The sequence below is a fragment of the Leucoraja erinacea genome, chromosome 7 (assembly GCF_028641065.1).
Source record: "Leucoraja erinacea ecotype New England chromosome 7, Leri_hhj_1, whole genome shotgun sequence".
Classification (NCBI taxonomy): Eukaryota; Metazoa; Chordata; class Chondrichthyes; order Rajiformes; family Rajidae; genus Leucoraja; species Leucoraja erinaceus.
In genome coordinates this window covers 37761723-37779794 of record NC_073383.1, presented here as the reverse complement: position 1 = coordinate 37779794, position 18072 = coordinate 37761723, and the positions used below count along the sequence as shown (strand labels likewise).

Genomic DNA, 18072 nt, shown 5'->3' with positions numbered 1-18072 from the left:
GGCTAGATGTCCTCTTGTTCCATGGACAATTAGCTTTCTTCCAACTATGAAAACCCATAGCTTCAGTGACCCAACTTAGAAAACCCATAGCTTCAGTGACCCAGGTTCAAATCTGATCCCTGGTGTTGTCTAGAATTTGCATGTTTACCTTGTAAGAGCATGAGCTTCTTGTCAGTTCCTACCACATTTCAAATTGACCACTGTACATTGCCACAAGTGGTAGAAGTGTAGACAAGTGATAGAATCTACGGGGGACAATGGGAATGCAGAGCAAATAAAGTGGGAGGGTAGGATTGGAATAAATATCAATTTTACAGATATATATACACATATTAGGTATGTTACAAAACCTACCTGAATCGTGGCTGAGAAGCTGTCCCAGCCCCGTGTGTGTGATTTTGGCGCTGTTTAGAGGGGGCGGGTTTAAAACGCGATTTTTACCAGGCTGTTGCAATCGAAAATGTTCAGCCTAGTAAATCATTAACGGAAAATCGCTGAAAGACCCCGTCGCAAAAGGTATTATTAGTTTTTATGGCCTTGTATAATAGTTATAGTAGTTTAAAAATCACTCTCTAAACCCGCGACCTCTCGCAGCCCCAGGGTTTTATAAAGCAAACACTTAAAGGTATGTACCTTATTTTTACATTAAAAGGGGCTTCTTAAGAACCCTGTATATAAAGTTTTCTATAGCGAATAGTTCATTTTGGGCTCTTTATATCCCGCAGTATTTTTCTGGGCATTTGGGGGCACAAATCCACTGCAATGTGAACGTTCTAAACCAGCGCGTTCACAGGAACCCACTAGAAAGCTGATTTAAATTGACTTTAATTTACAGTAATTGAACACTAAATTTCTTCCATTTGGCCTATAAATTGATGTAAATGAGATTTAAAAATCATGTTTTATTGTGAATTATTTGTGAATATTATTTGGACACTTAGGCTATTTAAAAATGTTAATCATTTATTAAGAAATGGATAGATGTTTAGATCTAGTAATTTAAGTTTGAAATTAGCTACAATTGGGTAACTAACTAATTATATGCTTTAATTTCAGGTCCTCCAAGTAAGATTATTTTATATTTGTTTCAGAATGCTTCAATCTATGATAACTGAAAATTTCATTCAGTTCTCTTAATTTTTTAATAAGGTTATGGGCTTTTGACTGTCCTCGATCACAGCTTTTTTGTTATGTCCATAGAAAATCAATAGGGAACAAGATGCTAATTTCCGAGTATGAAAATGGCCATAACTCTTTTATTACTTGAGATATGAAAGTGAATTAGGTGTCAAATTAAACTTATTGTTATGCTTTATCTGATGGGATAAATTGCAGACTTGATTTTTTAAATCTCAAAATTTTGTAACATTGCTACACATATGCACACCTTTCTGTTTATTGCAACATTTTTACTATTAACATTAAAGTGAATACCTCCCCAATATTAGCTGTCAGTTCTCAATATCAACTCACTCCATATGGTTCTTGCACAACTCTGTAACTTCTGTGTAGAATTGTTCCTCTATCTCTGCCTCACTATTTGTAGAGGGGCAGCATATCCTAAGAGGTATGATCATGCCCTTGTTTGCTTTTTAATTCTGATCAAATGGACTCTAACTTTGCTCCATTTTATGGGAATGTATAGCTATAATGTCTCACCAGAAAATAAAGCTTGCAACCTCTCTGCAGTGCCAGAAGGTCTAATGACAACATAAATGTTCAAGGTCAGTGAAGCCATCTTTGTACAATATCCTACCAACTGTATCAGACTCTGTCCAATATACTACGCCTTGCATCAATTGTTTCTTAACAATTTCTTCCAAGTCTGATGTCTAACCTTAAAATGCTTCACTGTACTTCATACACTCAGCACTTCCACAATCTCACACCGTGCATACACTGCCAGGTATTCAACTGTGGCAGCTACATCATGAGACACTGGCACATAGCTGACGGCTGCAGGTTCTGGCAGGAGGGAAAGAGATGAGCGATGGAAGAGATAGTGCTGGCTATAATGAGAGGGCTATTGCTGGGTGTGGCTGAAATCAATAACGACAAGGGTGTCTACACAACTAATTTCCTTTCGCTCATCCTATTACACCCTCATTCCACATCCTTCCAATTGAGAAACAGCGGATAGCATGTATATTTTTATTCCTGTTGCCATGGCATATCAATGTAAATAGCTTCCAGAGTGTTGCACCACTCAAGCAATCACTTTTTAACTGATCCATTCCTTCAAGAAACCTTTGTGTAGTCAGCCTTGTTCTAAGAGCTACGTTCTTCTGCTTCCTCTTTCATCAGTTTGCCCTGTTCTACAGGCTTTGCTCATTCGCTTAATGCAAGAAGGGACCCTGAGCACACCACCATGTGTGCAGTTTCATCTCTTTGTAATCACATGAAAATCCTTTCAGTGCCAGCCAGAGCACTCCCTCAATAAATTATTAACATTTTAGTAAGGATGTAAAGCCCCTCAAAGTGCACACAATTGCAACAGCAGCAAGAAGAAAAATTCCAGTGTGTAAAATATAAATAAATGCTGATACTATTCAACGACATTGGTAGAAGTGAGCAGATCAGAAGGGAGCTGGTGAATGGTACATTAAGTCAAGAGTCAATAGTGTTTTATTGTCATTTGTCCCAGATAAAAACATTGAAATTCTTACTTGCTGCAGCACAACAGAATATGTAAACATAGTACACTGTAAATAATATGATAAACGAGAGAGAAAAAAAAGTTCAGTGTGTATATATATACTTACATATATTTATATATATATACTCAAAAAACAAAGAATAATAGTGCAATAATAATAATAATAGTCTACTGTATTTCAGAGTTTATATGAGGTTGTAGTGTTTAGTAGCCTGATGGCTGTAGGGAACAAGCTGTTCCTGAACCTGGACGTTACAGTTTTCAGGCTCCTGTACCTTCTTTCCGATGGCACTGGTGAGATGAGTGTGTGGCCAAGATGGTGTGGGCCTCTGATGATGCTGGCTGCCTTTTTGAGGCAGCGACTCCGATAAATCCCTTCTATGGTGGGGAGGTCAGAGCCGGTGATGGACTGGGCAGTGTTCACAACTTTTTGCAGTTTTTTCTGTTCCTGGACGTTCAAGTAGCCAAACCAGGCCATGATGCAACCAGTCAATATGCTCTCTACTGTGCACCTGTAGAAGTTCAGGAGAATCCTCGTTGACATACCGAATCTCCATAATCTTCTCAGGAAGTAGAGGCACTGATGTGCTTTCTTTACAATTGCATCAGTGTGCTGGGTCCAGGAAAGATCTTCGGAAATATGCACACCCAGGAATTTGAAGTTTTTTGGCTCTCTCCACCATTGTCCCATTGATATAAACAGGATTGTGGATCCTCATCCTTCCTCTTCCAAAGTCAACAATCATATCTTTGGTTTAACTGATGTTAAGAGCCAGGTTGTTGTGCTGGCACCATTTGGTCAATCGGTTGATCTTACTTCTATACTCTGACTCATCACCATTTGTAATTCATCCCACAACAGCGGTGTCATCGGCGAACTTAAAAATTTGCACTGTGTGTGACTACACAGTCATGAATATAGAGTGAGTAGAGTAGGGGGCTGAGTACACAGCCTTGAGGTGCTCCCGTAGTGATTGTTCATGAGGTTTCATGTGTGTGAGGTGAAGAAAGGACAGAGCATGGGGCTCCAAAATAGCAGTATTGGTCTCAAATAAGCATTGCGTGCCTGCTTTGCACAGTTGATAGATGTTACCAAACTCAAAGCATTTCCAGCCAGATCTGTACATGTGACAGGGACTATTTTGGAATATGGGGCCCAAGCCAATACATGACTGAAACTAGTTTGGCACAATTGAGTTTACTAAATCTATAACCACAGACTTCGAAATGTAAAGTTTCTGTAGATTTGCTACCATTAAAAATTACCATTAAAAATGCATTTTCTGATTTCATGAAAACTGTATGTATACCTTGGAGGCACAAGGGACTACAGATGTTGGAATATGAAGCAAAAAAAGAGCTTCTTTATGTAAGGTGCGCTAATTTTAATGCTGCATCAGTTCTGTGTGTGTGTCTGCGTGTATAATATTTTGTACTAACAGTGACCATTTGCTTCAGAAGCGAAATTAAGAAATTGATATAAGGCACAAAAAAATGCTGGAGAACCTCAGTGAGTGCAGCAGCATCTATGGAGCGAAGGAGATAGGCAACGTTTCGGGCCGAAACCCTTCTTCAGACTGATAGGGTGTGGGGGAGGCGGGGAGAAGAAAAGAAAAGGGAGGAGGAGGAGCCCGAGGACTGAGTGAGAGGTAGGAAGGGGAGGGGACAGCAAGGGTTAACAGAATTGTGAGAATTCAATGTTCATGCCACCAGGATGCAGACTCCCCAAGCGGAATATGAGGTGCTGTTCCTCCAATTTCCGGTGTTGCTCACTCTGGCCGTGGAGGAGGCCGAGGACAGAGAGGTCAGATACGGAATGGGAGGGGAAGTTGAAGTGCTGAGCCACCGGGAGGTCAGGTTGGTTAGTGCGGACCGAGCGGAGGTGTTCGGTGAAACGATAGCCAAGCCTACGCTTGGTCTCACCGATATAGATCAGCTGACATCTAGAGCAGCGGATGCAATAGATGAGGATGGAGGAGGTGCAGGTGAACCTCTGTCGCACCTGGAACAACTGCTTGGGTCCTTGAATGGAGTCAAGGGGGGAGGTAAAGCGACAGGTGTAGCAACTCTTGCGGTTGCAAGGGAAAGTGCCCGGGGAAGGGGTGGAACGAGAGGGAAGGGAAGAATTGACAAGGGAGTTACGGAGGGAGTGGTCTTTGCGGAAGGCAGACAGGGGGGGAGATGGGAAGATGTGGCGAGTGGTGGGGTCACGTTGGAGGTGGTGAAACTGACGGAGGACTATTTGTTGTATGTGCCGGCTAGTGGGGTGAAAGGTGAGGACCAGAGGGACTCTGCCCTTGTTGCGAGTGGGTGGATAGTGAGAGAGAGCAGTGTTACGGGGTATGGAGGAGACCCTGTGTGGCCCTTGTGGCTAAAGGGATCAGGGGGTTAGATGTGGCCCTTGTGGCTAAAGGGATCAGGGGGTATGGAGAGAAGACAGGTACAGGATACTGAGTTGGATGATCAGCCATGATCATATTGAATGGCGGTGCAGGCTCGAAGGGCCGAATGGCCTACTCCTGCACCTATTTTCTATTTTTCTATGTTTCTATGTTCCTTGAAGAACGAGGACATTTGTGATGCCTTGGGTTAACGATGCTTCTATCAATTTAAAGCTTGATCAAAGCATTAAGATAATTAATATTTAGTGTTATTTTGAACTGGCAAAATAAATAGTGTTTCAAGTCCACAAATAAATCTTATGTAAAGACCCTTTATATATATGAAGCTGCCACAATAGGCTAATACAATTAAAGCAGAGGCTCTCAACGTCTCTGTCTTGAAGTACTTCAATCAATGTTTTGCTGAGTCTGTATAAAATAAATAGGTGTTGAGTAACATACATTAGTTACAATTTACAGAAGTGAAGTGGATAAATAATTGAACAAACAAAAATTACAATTTTATGGAGAAAGTGTATAGGGAGACTGAGTTAACAGCTTTAAGTTCCTGGATATGCATATCTTTGAAGATCTGTCCAGCCATTGATTCAATCACAAATGAAGCTCATCAACACTTCTACTTCCTTGGAAGATTGAGGAAATTTGTTATGTCGACAAATACTTAATAATGGATGGTATTTATATAGCGCCTTTCTAGATACTCAAGGAGCTTTACATCGCTTTATTCATTACTCCTCAGTCACACACTTGATTGAACTTCTACAGGTACAGAGCATATTGACTGGTTGCATCATGGCCTGATTTGGCAACTTGAATGCCCCGGAACAAAGGAGAATACAAAAAACGCTAGACACTTCCAGGTCCATCGTAGGTACTGACCTCCCACCATAGAAAGGATCTATAGGAAGCGCTATCTCAAAATGGCAGCCAATATCAAAGAACCACAGCACTCTGGCCACTCTCTCATCTACCTGTTACCATTGGGAAGAAGGTACAGGACCCTAAATACCTACAACCACCAGATTCAAGAACTGCTTCTTCCCAGCATCCATCAAACTCTTGAACACTGCACATCATTAACCTCCGCTACTGTGATCCTCTATGGACTGTGCATTTGGCTGCACTATGCATCTCATTTCCTGTCCTATTATCATTATCTAGTATTACAGATGTTAATTTATTATATTTTTATTGTTATCTTTATGTTATTACATTGATGTGCCATATAAGCTATAACAAGTAAGAATTTAATTGTGGTAACAAGGAAGTACAGATGCTGATCGTACCAGAGATAGACACTAAATGCTGGAGTAACTCAGCTGGTCAGGCAGCATCTTTGGAGAAAATGGATAGGTAATGTTTCAGGCCAATAATCGGTCTATCAGGGAACCTCCTTGCCAGAAGGTCATCTGTTGTCGGCTCCGATTTGTCCTATTTTTTTCTTGCTTCAAGTTTCCAATCCCCCCCCCCCCCCCCTCCTCTGCCACTACAATTAGTCTGAAGAAGGGTCCCAAACAGCAACATCACCTATTTTATCGAGAGATGCTGTTTGATCAACTGAGTTATTCCAGCATTTTTGTGTCTATCTTAATAATTTTGCTGTTCCCTTTGTGGTATTTATGTCAATTAAGCAACTCTTGACTCTCAGGATAATATTAATTGGATAACTAGCAATGCACAGTGGGTGAACAGAAACACAAGAGACTGCAGATATTGGAATTTGGAGCAAAACAAAAGAGTTATGGGAGGAACTCAGCAGCTGAAGATGTCGTGTAATTTGCAACTGGATCAGGTGACACTTTCTTGATTCAGAAGGGAAGTAGTATCAAGACATGGCATAACATGTATGGACGGCACGGAGGCGCAGCGGTAGAGTTGCTGCCTTAAAGCGCTTGCAGCAATGGAGACCCGGGTTCGATCTCGACAACGGATGCTGTCTGTATGCAGTTTGTATGTTCTCCCCATGACCTGCGTGGGATTTCCCCGAGATCTTCGGTTTTCTCCCACATTCCAAAAAGCGTACAGTTATGTAAGTAATTTGGCTTGGTAAATGTAAAAATTGTCCATAGTGTGTGTAGGGTAGTGTTAATATGCGGGGATTGCTGGTCGGCGGGGACCCGGTGGGCCGAAGGGCCTGTTTCCGTGTTGTGATCCATATCTTTCCATTCCCCCAGTTAGGAAGCGGCTGTTCCAGGTGGCCCAGCTGCTGAAAGGACTCTCCCGACGCCGGGGTAACAGCACCCGGCCAGAACGGCCAGGAACATCGGGTCTCCGTAAAGGCAATAGCGGAGGCCTCAATAGGCCTGACTTTGGGAGAACTGATGGATGGGGACTGGACACCGCTGCACTGGCAGCAGCCTCTGCCTACAGCCTGTCTGTTATTTCTGTCTTTTTTTATTATTTTTAGTTAGTCCAAAGTGTTGTGTTGGGGGAAACTTTATCTTTTCTATGTGGGGGAGGGGGGCAGGGTAAGGGGGAAACCGTTTCTCAGTCTCTTCCTGGCAGGGACTCGACTATTTCTCCGAGTCGCGTCCTCGCCCCCCACCTCGCGGCCTACCAGCTGGATCGGAGCGGCATTTCCTGCCGGGGACCGGGACCCGGACCAGGGTTGCTACAGCGGCGGCGCAGCGTTGGAGTCACCGCGGAGCGGGCGATATCTACCTGGGTTGCCGTTGGAGCTCTGGAGCGTTGGGCCGTTGCTCCAACATCGTGGAGCTCTGGTGCGGAGAGCTTCCAACGCAGGCGGCGCTGAACGACATCGTGGAGTCCTGGGGCGCCTTGCAGAGGGTCTCCAGCAGCAGTCTCCACCCGGCGCGGCCTACGGACTTTGGGAGCCGCAGACTCCGGTAGGAGGGGGCCGACTCTGTGTCCACGCCACTGAGGACGTCCCGCAGCCCCGACGTCAGACTTTTAACACCCCGGCGTGCGGTCCTAAACATCGGGCCGCCCGTAGCGGCAACTGTGGAGGGCTTGGGGAGGCCCTGACCATGGGGAATAGTGGAGGAAGAAGACTGACTTTGGTGCCTTCCCACACAGTGGGGAACTTTGATTCTGCTGTGTGGGGATGTTTTATGTCAAACCCTATAGTGTGTTGTGTCCTGTTGATTTTTATTGTATGGCTGTATGGAAATTCATTTCACTGTGCCATCAGGCACACGTGACAATTAAATCTATCTTGAATCTTGAATTTTGACATTGTGCCTTCCCCCACAGTGGTATCCATTGTGGGGGGATGATTTTTTTGTGTATAATGTGAATATGTTAGTTTGTGTAGAATATGTTAGTTAGATGGCTGTCGGAAGGGAGAGTGGACGCTGGCGCGCTTTAGCTGCCGCTGCTCTCTCTTCACATTGTGTTTTTGATTTTTTTGTCTTTGGAGCGAATTCTGTCTTTAATTTGTGTATTGGTGATGTCCTTATTATTTATTCTTAAACCTAAGGAACCTTGTGAAGAATGGTCTCAACATGAAACTAGCTATCCATGTTCTCTAGAAATGCTGCTTGACCTGCTGAGTTATTCCAACACTTCATTCACGCGAGAAGAGGAACTGTTAAAGGATATGCACAGGGCGTTTTGTCACACACACACACACACACACACACACACACACACACACACACACACACACACACACACACACACACACACACACACACACACACACACACACACACAGACACACAGACACACACACACACACACACACACACACACACACACACACACACACACACACACACACACACACACACACACACACACACACACACACACACACACACACACACACACACAGAGTTAGGTGTCTGAAATTAAATGCCAGAGGAGGTGGTAGAAGGAGAAGCAATAGCGATGTTTAAGAGCCATGCAGATAGACACGTGAACAGTCAGGAAATAGAGGGAGACAGATAATCTGTTGGAAGATGTGATTAGTTTACATTGGTATCATGTTCACCACAGACATAGTGGGCTGAAGGGTCTGATCCTATGCTGTGATGTTCTGTGGCTGAATTTCATTTTGGTGAATTCTTTGAGCTCCTTAGGCTGCTCATTATTAAGTCATCTGGAGGACGAAATATGGATTGAATTGTTTTTATGAGTTTCCGAACTGAAAAGAAAAATCAACATGAACCATTAAATTGATTTCTCCTTGTAGAGTGGTGAAGCTTTTGGGTAATTTTAATCTGCCCATCAGGAAAAAGACATAATTGTTGCATTATAAGGTGGTTAAGAAAGATATGGGCATATTATTATGGTAAGTGACATTGTCAGAAATAATAAATAAAGAACTTAGTGATGTTTTAAATAATTACTTTGCATCAGAATTTAGAATCTGTTTCTGGCATTAACAATAGAACAATCAAATGCAGGACATTCCCTGGAAACTAGTATTGAATCAAGGGTAAACACTGATGATAACTGATGTGAACATACATAGACCATTAAACAGTACAGCAGAAGAGCAGGCCATTTGGCTCACAATGTTACTGAACATGATGCCAAGACTATATTTTATCCATCTGCACATAATCTCTATCCCTCCTTCCTTGCACATTCATATGCCTATCCAAAAGCCACTTAAATGTTACTATCATATCTGCCCTAGCAGTGCATTCCAGGCACTCACCATCCTCTGTGTAAAAAAGTTGCCTCTCACATCTCCGTTAAACATTACCCCTCTCACCTTAAAGCTATTTGATTTTTCCATCCTGTGAAAAAAAGGTTTTGACTATCTACCCTATGTACGTTTCCCACAATTTCATATACTGCTATACTTCTGATCCTGTGCTGTGATGTGCTGTGGCTGAATTTCATTTTGGTAAATTCTTTGAGCTCCTTAAGCTGCTCATTATTAAGTCATCTGGAGGATGAAATATGTATTGAATTGTTCCTTGTATTTCCTCAAGTCTATCAGGTTTCCCCGCAATCTCTGGCATTCCAGAGGAAATATTCCAAGTCTGCCCAACCACTCCCTGTAGCCAGTACCCACAATCCAGGTTACATATTCTGGTAAACATATTCTGTACCCTGTGCAAAGCCTCCATATCCTTCCTATTATGGTTGAACAGGACTGCACGCAATATTCCAAATGTGGCCTAACCAAAGTCTCATAAAGCTGTGACATGACATCTGGCTCTATACTCAATGCCCCGACCTATGAAGGCAAGTGTGCCATATGCCTTCTTTACCATGCTAACGAAATACAGAAATGAAGAAGATTCCATTACAAGATGACAGATCCCTAGCACCAAGCATTCTTCTTTCTATTACGGTGAAATACCACAATGAATGAACTTTATTTTTTCACTGTATGGAAGATCCACAGCCCATAACTGGAAGAGAAGAGTGCTGGTGTGCATTATTTCAAAGGCATTCACCAGTAACATTTTCCCATCCCTACCCATTTCCGCCTTCCACAGAGACCGCTCCTTCTGCAACTCCTACCCTCTCCCCAGATACTTTCCACTGGAACCACAGGAGATGTAACACCTGTCCCTGTACCTCTTTCCTCACATCCATCCAGGAATCCAGCAGTCTTTCCAGGTGACAAGGAGGTTTATGTGCACCTCCTCTCACCTCATCTCCTGCATTCAGTGTTCCCGACGTGGCCTTCCTTTATATAGAGGAGATCAAGCATAGACTAGGCAACCATTTCATCAAACACTTGCACTTGGTCCGCCAAGACCAGCTGGTTCTCGGTTTACTAACCATTTTAACTCTGCTTGCCATACTGACCTTTCTGTCCAGTGCCTCCTCCATTGCCAGAGTAAGGACACACTCAAACTTCAAGAACAGCTTGGGTAGTTTACAAACCAACAGTATGAACACTAAATGCTCACATTTTAGGAAACTAGCTACAAACACCACCCGCATCACTTTTTAATCAATCAATCTATCTGTTCATCTATTTCTTTGTTTATTTCCCAACCCCCCATCTTCCCGTGTCCATACCCCTCATCCCCTTCCACCTATATTCCTTTCTCCAGCTTCACAATTCACACTTCTTCCAAGCTTATCTTACACGTTTTATCTTTAGCCTTTGTCCAACCATCTGCTGATCAGAATCCTCCTCATCTGTATCCACCTATTACTCACCAGGCTTTGTCCTGCCCCCACCTCTCTTTCAGCTTTCTTCCCTCCCTTATCACAATCTGTCTGAAGGGTCCTGATCTGAAACGTCACCGATCCATGTTCCCCAAAGATGTTGCCTGATCCACTGTTACCCTGGCACTTTGTTCTTTTTTGTATTAAACCAGCATCTGCAGTTCCTTGCATTTCCTCTAGTAGGTTGACTAGGTTTATTTATACAATTCTGCAGAAGGTTGAATCTGCAACGTCTGCACATTAACAGTGTTCTTCAGTGGCCCTATTAAGTAATCAAAAGACAATATAGATAAATTGAATAACCCTCCCTCCCCCGAAAAAGGTATGGTTCACAGTGCAGGATTGACCTGTGCCAACTGGTTCAGGTGCTGGCAGCATGCCATTTCATGCTGTCTGTTCAATATATTTGATTGCAGTGTGCAGCCATCACTCACCATGCTGTGGCAATGGTTGCAGACGGCAAATACGTAATGCTGAGGCTCTATAAGGCGCTGGTCAGGCAGCATTTGGAGTACTGGGAGCAAATTTGAGCCCCATATCTGAGGAAGGGTGTGCTGGCTCTGGAGAGGGTCCAGAGGAGGTTTGCAAGAATGATTCCAGGAACGAGTGTGTTAGCATATGATGAGCATGTGACAGCACTGGGCCACTACTCACTGGTTTAGAAGGTTGAGGGGGGACCTCATTGAAACTTACAGAATATTGAAAGGCATGGATAGAATGGATGTGGAAAGGACATTTCCACTGGTGGGAGAGTCTAGGACCAGAGGTCATAACCTCAGAATTAAAGGGCGCTCTTTTAGAAAGGAGGTGAGGAGGAATTTCTTTAGTCAGAGGGTAGTCAATCTGTGTAACTCGTTGCCACAGAGGGCTGTGGAGGCCAAGTGAGTGTATATTTTTAAGGCAGAGAAAGACAAATTCTTGATTAGGAGTCAAAGGTTATGGGGAGAAGGCAGAAAAATGGATTAGAAGCCAGAGATCAGCCATGAGTGAAATGCAGAGCTGACTCGATGGGCCGTATGGCCTAATTCTACTCCTATACCTTGTGAACTTGTGAAACCAGTATTGTGAGTGTCAAGCAATACTTAAAGTGAGCTTGCAGTGATTACACAGGACAACTCTGGCTGTAACAGGTGCACTCAGATGTTCTGGAACTCAATGCAATTGGAGAGGGTCCAGGGTCAAGGTTTTATGACTTTGCATTATCCTTCATGCCAGAAGTGCAGATGGGGGTGCAGATGGCTCCGCAGGAGCTCTCTGCAGAAGATCAAGAATTAATATTTGAAGTACATGTAAAAATAGTTATTATTCCTCAAACATGTGGTCAATTTCCTTAAATGCCCATGATCCATAAAATAGAACAGGGAATAATAAACGGTGCAGAACAGGAACAGGGCCTTCGACCCACTATATCTACGCCAAACGTAAAGCCAAGTTAAACTGATCTCCTCACCACAGAAACAGTTTATTTTTCCTGGTGAGTTTGCAATAATAGCTGCTATAAAATGAGGATAGAATCAAGCTCAGCTTCAAGAGGTAAAAAATCCACCTATAATCACTGCTCAACCCCACGTATATAAAATTGACTCGTGCTTTGGGAAATCCAGTTCAGTGACATATTCACGAGGGGTAAAAATCATGAAAAGAGAAGTTGTTAAGGCTAAGAGAGTCATCTAATGCTGGAGTAAATCAAGGGGTCAGGCAGCATCTTTGGAGAAAAGGAATAGGTGACATTTCAGGTTGAGACCCTTCTTCAGAGTAAGGAAGGGTCTCAACCCAAAACATCACCTATTTCTCCAGAATTTTGTGTCTATCTTCAGTGTAAAACAGCATCTGCAGTTCCTTCCTACACATTTTGTTAAGGTTGAGGACAAGTTTCACCAGGCGGAGATGAATGTTTGATGATATTGCCGGTGAATAGAATCCTTCTGCAGAAAAAAAAGTTGACGTCTTCTGCTCTATTCTAAGCATTTTTCAAGTGCCATGCATCAAACATTTTGCCTAATCACCATTGCATCTATAACTGAGTGCTCACACATACAACATCGTGCCTGAAAGCAGTCATGTGGTCTTCAGTGTGCATTGTTGATTTGTTTACAACTCAATGGATTACCCAGCTAATTTGAAATCTGATCTCCATCGGAGGTTTACCTAGGACAGCAAGGGGTGAAGACCAGGAATATTTAGAAAATAGTTGGAGGCCAGTATGACAATCAATGGTTGAATTTCTTTCCCCTTTCTTTTTGGACAATGTGACGTCCATTCAGAGATAACAGAAGCAATCAGGCAAGGAACAAGTGTGGCTGCACATTTTTAACCCAAACAATCGAATAAACTTTATTTAGCAGAGATTATTTAAAATGATCATTTTTACATCAAATCCTCCTAGATACCATAATTGGCTTTGGTAAAAATTGTAAATTGTTCCCTAGTGTGTAGGATAGTGATAGTGTGATTGCTGTTTGGTGCGAACTCCGTGGGCCAAGGGGCCTGTTTCCATGTTGTATCTCTAACATCTAAAGTCTAAAGAAGTCTAAAGAAGGCCAATCTTTGGGACTGGTGATGAGTGGGGGATCGGTGTTGCTCAGAATTGCAGTCTGGGCAATGAAAGCATTATTTTAGCCAATCAATTTGTGTAGCAGTTTTACATATTGTTTGCATGCAAAGATCACAAGATCCAGTTGGACTGAATGCAGATGGCATAGAATGAAAGCAGCATAACTGCAAGCAGCATCATGGGCATTAACGTGGACTGTGTACACAATGCGAGTTTGCACTGCCACTGAATATTTCACGAGTTTAATCTCACTCTGTTCTATTACATCCTAGTGTTGTGACTCAGTTCACACAATACCAAGTGCTTGGTGTCAATAACAGTCTGCACCATGGGAATGCCTGCACTTTATTGAAGCTACTCACTTTCACCACCAAGTTACTTTCCAGCAAGGGAATCAAATCTATGACTTCCTGTAAACTACAATTGAGAGAAAACTGTAAGAAATCGTAATTATCTCCAGCTCTCGCCTGGGGGACCTAAAACATATAAAGTTTCACACCCGTGGTCACTATTATAGCCACTAGCACAATGGTCCTCATCTTGCTGTGAGACTGCAGTTATGGGAAAATATTTAGTGAGCATATTGAAGTATAGACATTTGACACAAAGCCATTTGCAGAGATTCAAGTGAAACAATTGTTTGGGTAGATTGGGGAGATTTTTACACAACCAATTCCAACATTTCACCCTGATTTATGCAATTTCTGCTCATTCAGAGGGAAGAAAATCAGTACTGATCTCAAAATCACTTTAATGCCAATCATTTGTAAAGTGAGGTCGCAGTTATTGAATAGCAAATAGCAGGCAATTTTTACTCAAGATCTCATAAACTGTGATATGATGATGTATACAAAATTAGCTCTGTGACATTGACTGAGGAATAAAAATTGATTAGGACACTTCAGATAATTTAAAACTTGCACTCCCCTCTCTTCTTAAGATCCTGAAGCAGCCAAAAAAGGCTCAGTTTAACATATCTTTTGAAATATGTTGCAGGATTCCCCCTGTACTGCACTGAAGGACCAGCCTTGATCTTTGTGCTCAACCATCTTATGGATTTTGAAACCACAACATTCCTCAACCAACCACAACATAAATGACAGCTGAGCTGGGGTGGTCACTGAATTATTCCAAGGGGAATCCCTGGTCTGAAAACAACTGCTTTGTGCAGAGTCTTCAAGTCAGATTTCATCATCTGTTCCCACCACACACTCTGGAACCTAGCAACTTTCATGGACAGTGGAACCCACAGAATGTTCCAAAAACAATTGGAGTGAAAACAGGCAGCAATAAACATGAAAGGAGCTGACAATGTTTGATGTAAAGAGTGCTGGTAAACAATAACTTTAATATAGCTTTAATATAGGGCATTAGCGTACAATGAGCTGGCATCGGAACTCCAATGCATGCTGGCTGTTGTTGTGATGAGCTTGCTGGTACACACTTCTGGCAGGCATTAGTCAATATTGTATATGTAATTCATAGTTTAATTGGGCATTCTTTTGGAAATGAAATGAAATTGTTCCTATACGCTCCAAAAAACATGCATTTTTGCAATCAAATGTTTTACACTGAAACTTTTATTTTGGGCTACTTGGACTTAAGTGACTGAGCCTTATTCTCATTAAAAAAACAACATTTCCTTTCCATAGGTAATCAAGTGCTCAGATTAAATTGTGCATGCTACTTTAGTCACGTAATTGATCTATATGTTTCAGTGGGATTAAATACTTTCAACCAAAAATAAACAGAAAGAGACCTCGTTGATACTGATTTGGTCATAGTTACAAACACAGAAATAGGCCCTTTGGTCCACGAAGGCCACACAGACCACCAAGTACTCATCTCTATAATCCTATTTCCAACCACCGTTGGGTGAATTTCATTAGTTGGTTTCATTAGTTCTGACTACCATCATTCCCAACTGCAGAAATTAACTTGCAATGTCATAGGCAAATAGTAGGAAGCAGGATGAAATTGGCCCTTCATTAAAAAAAATGAAAGAGTCTGCTTTGTTCAGCATCTCCTTACCGTTTTTGCAGACCGGACAACATTGCTCGGGTTCGTAGACAGGGTTGACACACTCAGGAACTGCACAGTCAGCAACTACACAGTGCACCTCACTGCTTGCTTCACATCGGCACCACTCACAGCGAGACGGCTGAAATAATCAAAGAGGTGTTACTGAATTACACAGGCGCCAGGTTTTCCTCGGCGAACTGGCTTCAATCGTTACACAGATAGATATTTAACATTACCACGGATTGCAGCCGTGCACAAGCAACAGAATACTAATATTGCCAAGTAATTTAGCCAGGGGCCCGGATTGGTCTGAATGTAGTTAGATAAGATGTAGGTCAGTGACGGGGAAGTATCTTAATAAAAATCAACCCAGTCTAATTTGTGTAATGCCATTGTGGAGCTTTAAGACAATCAATAAATCTGCCAGGTTTACTCTTTGCGAATAACCAAGTCAGAGACAAGATAATACATTTACAACCCTGTTAATGGTGTTAAATATTGGACGCAAGGAGTTTTATAATTTATTAAATTATTAATAGGAACGGTGCCACATAATGATGCCATTAAATTGACTGCATGTTGAGTGTCTTTCTCGACCCAATATGTCAAAATGGAGCTTGGAAGGCACTTCCAAAAATTAAGTCACTTAAAGCAAAGCTAGATCATACATATTTGGGCTAAATTATCAATGTGCCATCTTAATTTTGTTTAATCCACGTGTCCAGCCAGTTCTGATCTTTAATCCCCATGTCTAAGGCTAAGGCACGTTTTATTTGTCCTAGACATTGAACGGTGTGTACCGGTGCGGGTGCAGGATTCCTACCTTAAATTCTTCCAGCACTTTGTAAGTTTTCGCCCGGTATTCACAAAAGTTTTTCACTTCTTTGCATTCGGGGCAGCAGCCGTTGTGCTCCACTTTACTGCACTTGGGGTGAATCTTGGGGCATTCAGGCTGTTCACACACCGGCCCGTCCACCGTGCACATGCACGGGCAGTTCGAATGGCCTGGGAAAAAACGTTCGCCCACTTTGTACACAAATCCACTGTCGTCCACACAGCCTTTGCCTCGGTAGTCGTCGAAATCCAGGTTGTCGTTGTTGCCGGGCGCCTGAGTGCTATCACCTCCCGAGTCATCGTCCTGAGCGAAGGCGGCCGGGGTGAGCAGGATCAGAGCGACCACGAGGAGGAGGCACACTGCGTGAAGCCCGGGAGCCATAGTCCACAAGTGCTTTCGCCCGGACATCAGCTCCTGCTCTGCACTCGGCTCCTGCCACCCATAAACTCTGGACTGGAAAACACACGGCAAAACACCAACTTTGATCAGAAAAGACGACTTGCGCCTTGTCACTAGACTTCCCATCAGCCCGGGATACCCCAGGGGGCTGTCGCCCATTAAGTTTCCTTTTTGAATTTGTCTTAATTTGCGAAAGAGGGTGCGAATTATACATAGGAATTTCTGAGAACAGTGACGTGATAACGAAATAGATCACATTTAACAGTCAGTTTGATGGTAAATATTGGTCAGGCCAGCGGAAGCACACCCTGCTCTTCCAGGCCTGCTGTGGGGTCATTTATACCCTCCAGAGAGCACATATGGTGTTTCACTACAAAGTCTAATCTTTCTTTTGTTTTAAGCACCGCCGACCCTGTTGTATCCCCTGAGCTTGGCAGTCGCTAGTGGAACATCTGATTATGTGCTCGAGTCTCGAGAGAGGGATTGAACTCACAACTTTCAGTTCCAAGTGCGCCCCTCGGAGTAAGGACTGGCATCACGCACCTGCCTCCGAAGCGACTGCACAAACTTCCGTCGGGCAACAGGGCAGAACCAGCTCGCTCCGCCAACGCCACTAGGCAATACGGCAAACACGCTAAGTATGGACTTAAATAAGGGGTCGGATATCCCTCCAGTTCTGAGGCCCAGCCTCGCTTTTCTCGAGAATAGAAAGGATCTTTAATCTTCTAAATTCGATCTTACATCAAAGTCCAGCTAAACGTACCATTATTAAATATGCAATCATAATCAGCCCCCCCGAATTAGCGCATCCTCCAACTATTCCATACGGTCAGGAATGCCCAAGAGAGGAAAAACATTACAAAGCAACTGTGTCAGGTAGTTATGTACAATATCTGTTCGTCGAACGTGACCTTGGATATTCAAACATGCAAACCCCAAAACTGGAAAGGAAAATAAAAATCAGAGCAGATTTGGCACCAGTTGCAAGTATACCGCATTCCTCTCCGACAAGTTTGACTGTACAAATGGCACAAACATCGATCCGTTAACGAAACCAGAACCTCGCGGCAGCATTAGGCAGGGCGTTACATTGACAATG

At 43.0% G+C, this 18072-nt stretch overlaps 1 protein-coding gene across 2 annotated transcripts in view; it reads right to left on the bottom strand.

The window, feature by feature from the left end:
- The window catches only part of vwc2l (von Willebrand factor C domain containing 2 like), a 32175-nt gene that overhangs the window by 13140 nt on the left and 963 nt on the right, over positions 1–18072 (bottom strand). The window contains exons 2-3 of one of the 2 annotated variants that reach the window (XM_055638305.1): positions 16563–17027; positions 15749–15878 (exon numbers count right to left, since the gene is read on the bottom strand). In XM_055638305.1, coding sequence (XP_055494280.1) covers positions 15749–15878; positions 16563–16982 — 550 coding nt within the window. In that variant the 5' untranslated portion in view covers positions 16983–17027. Of the gene's footprint in view, positions 1–15748; positions 15879–16562; positions 18060–18072 lie in introns of those variants that run through there. The other variant, XM_055638304.1, reaches the window with a different exon arrangement.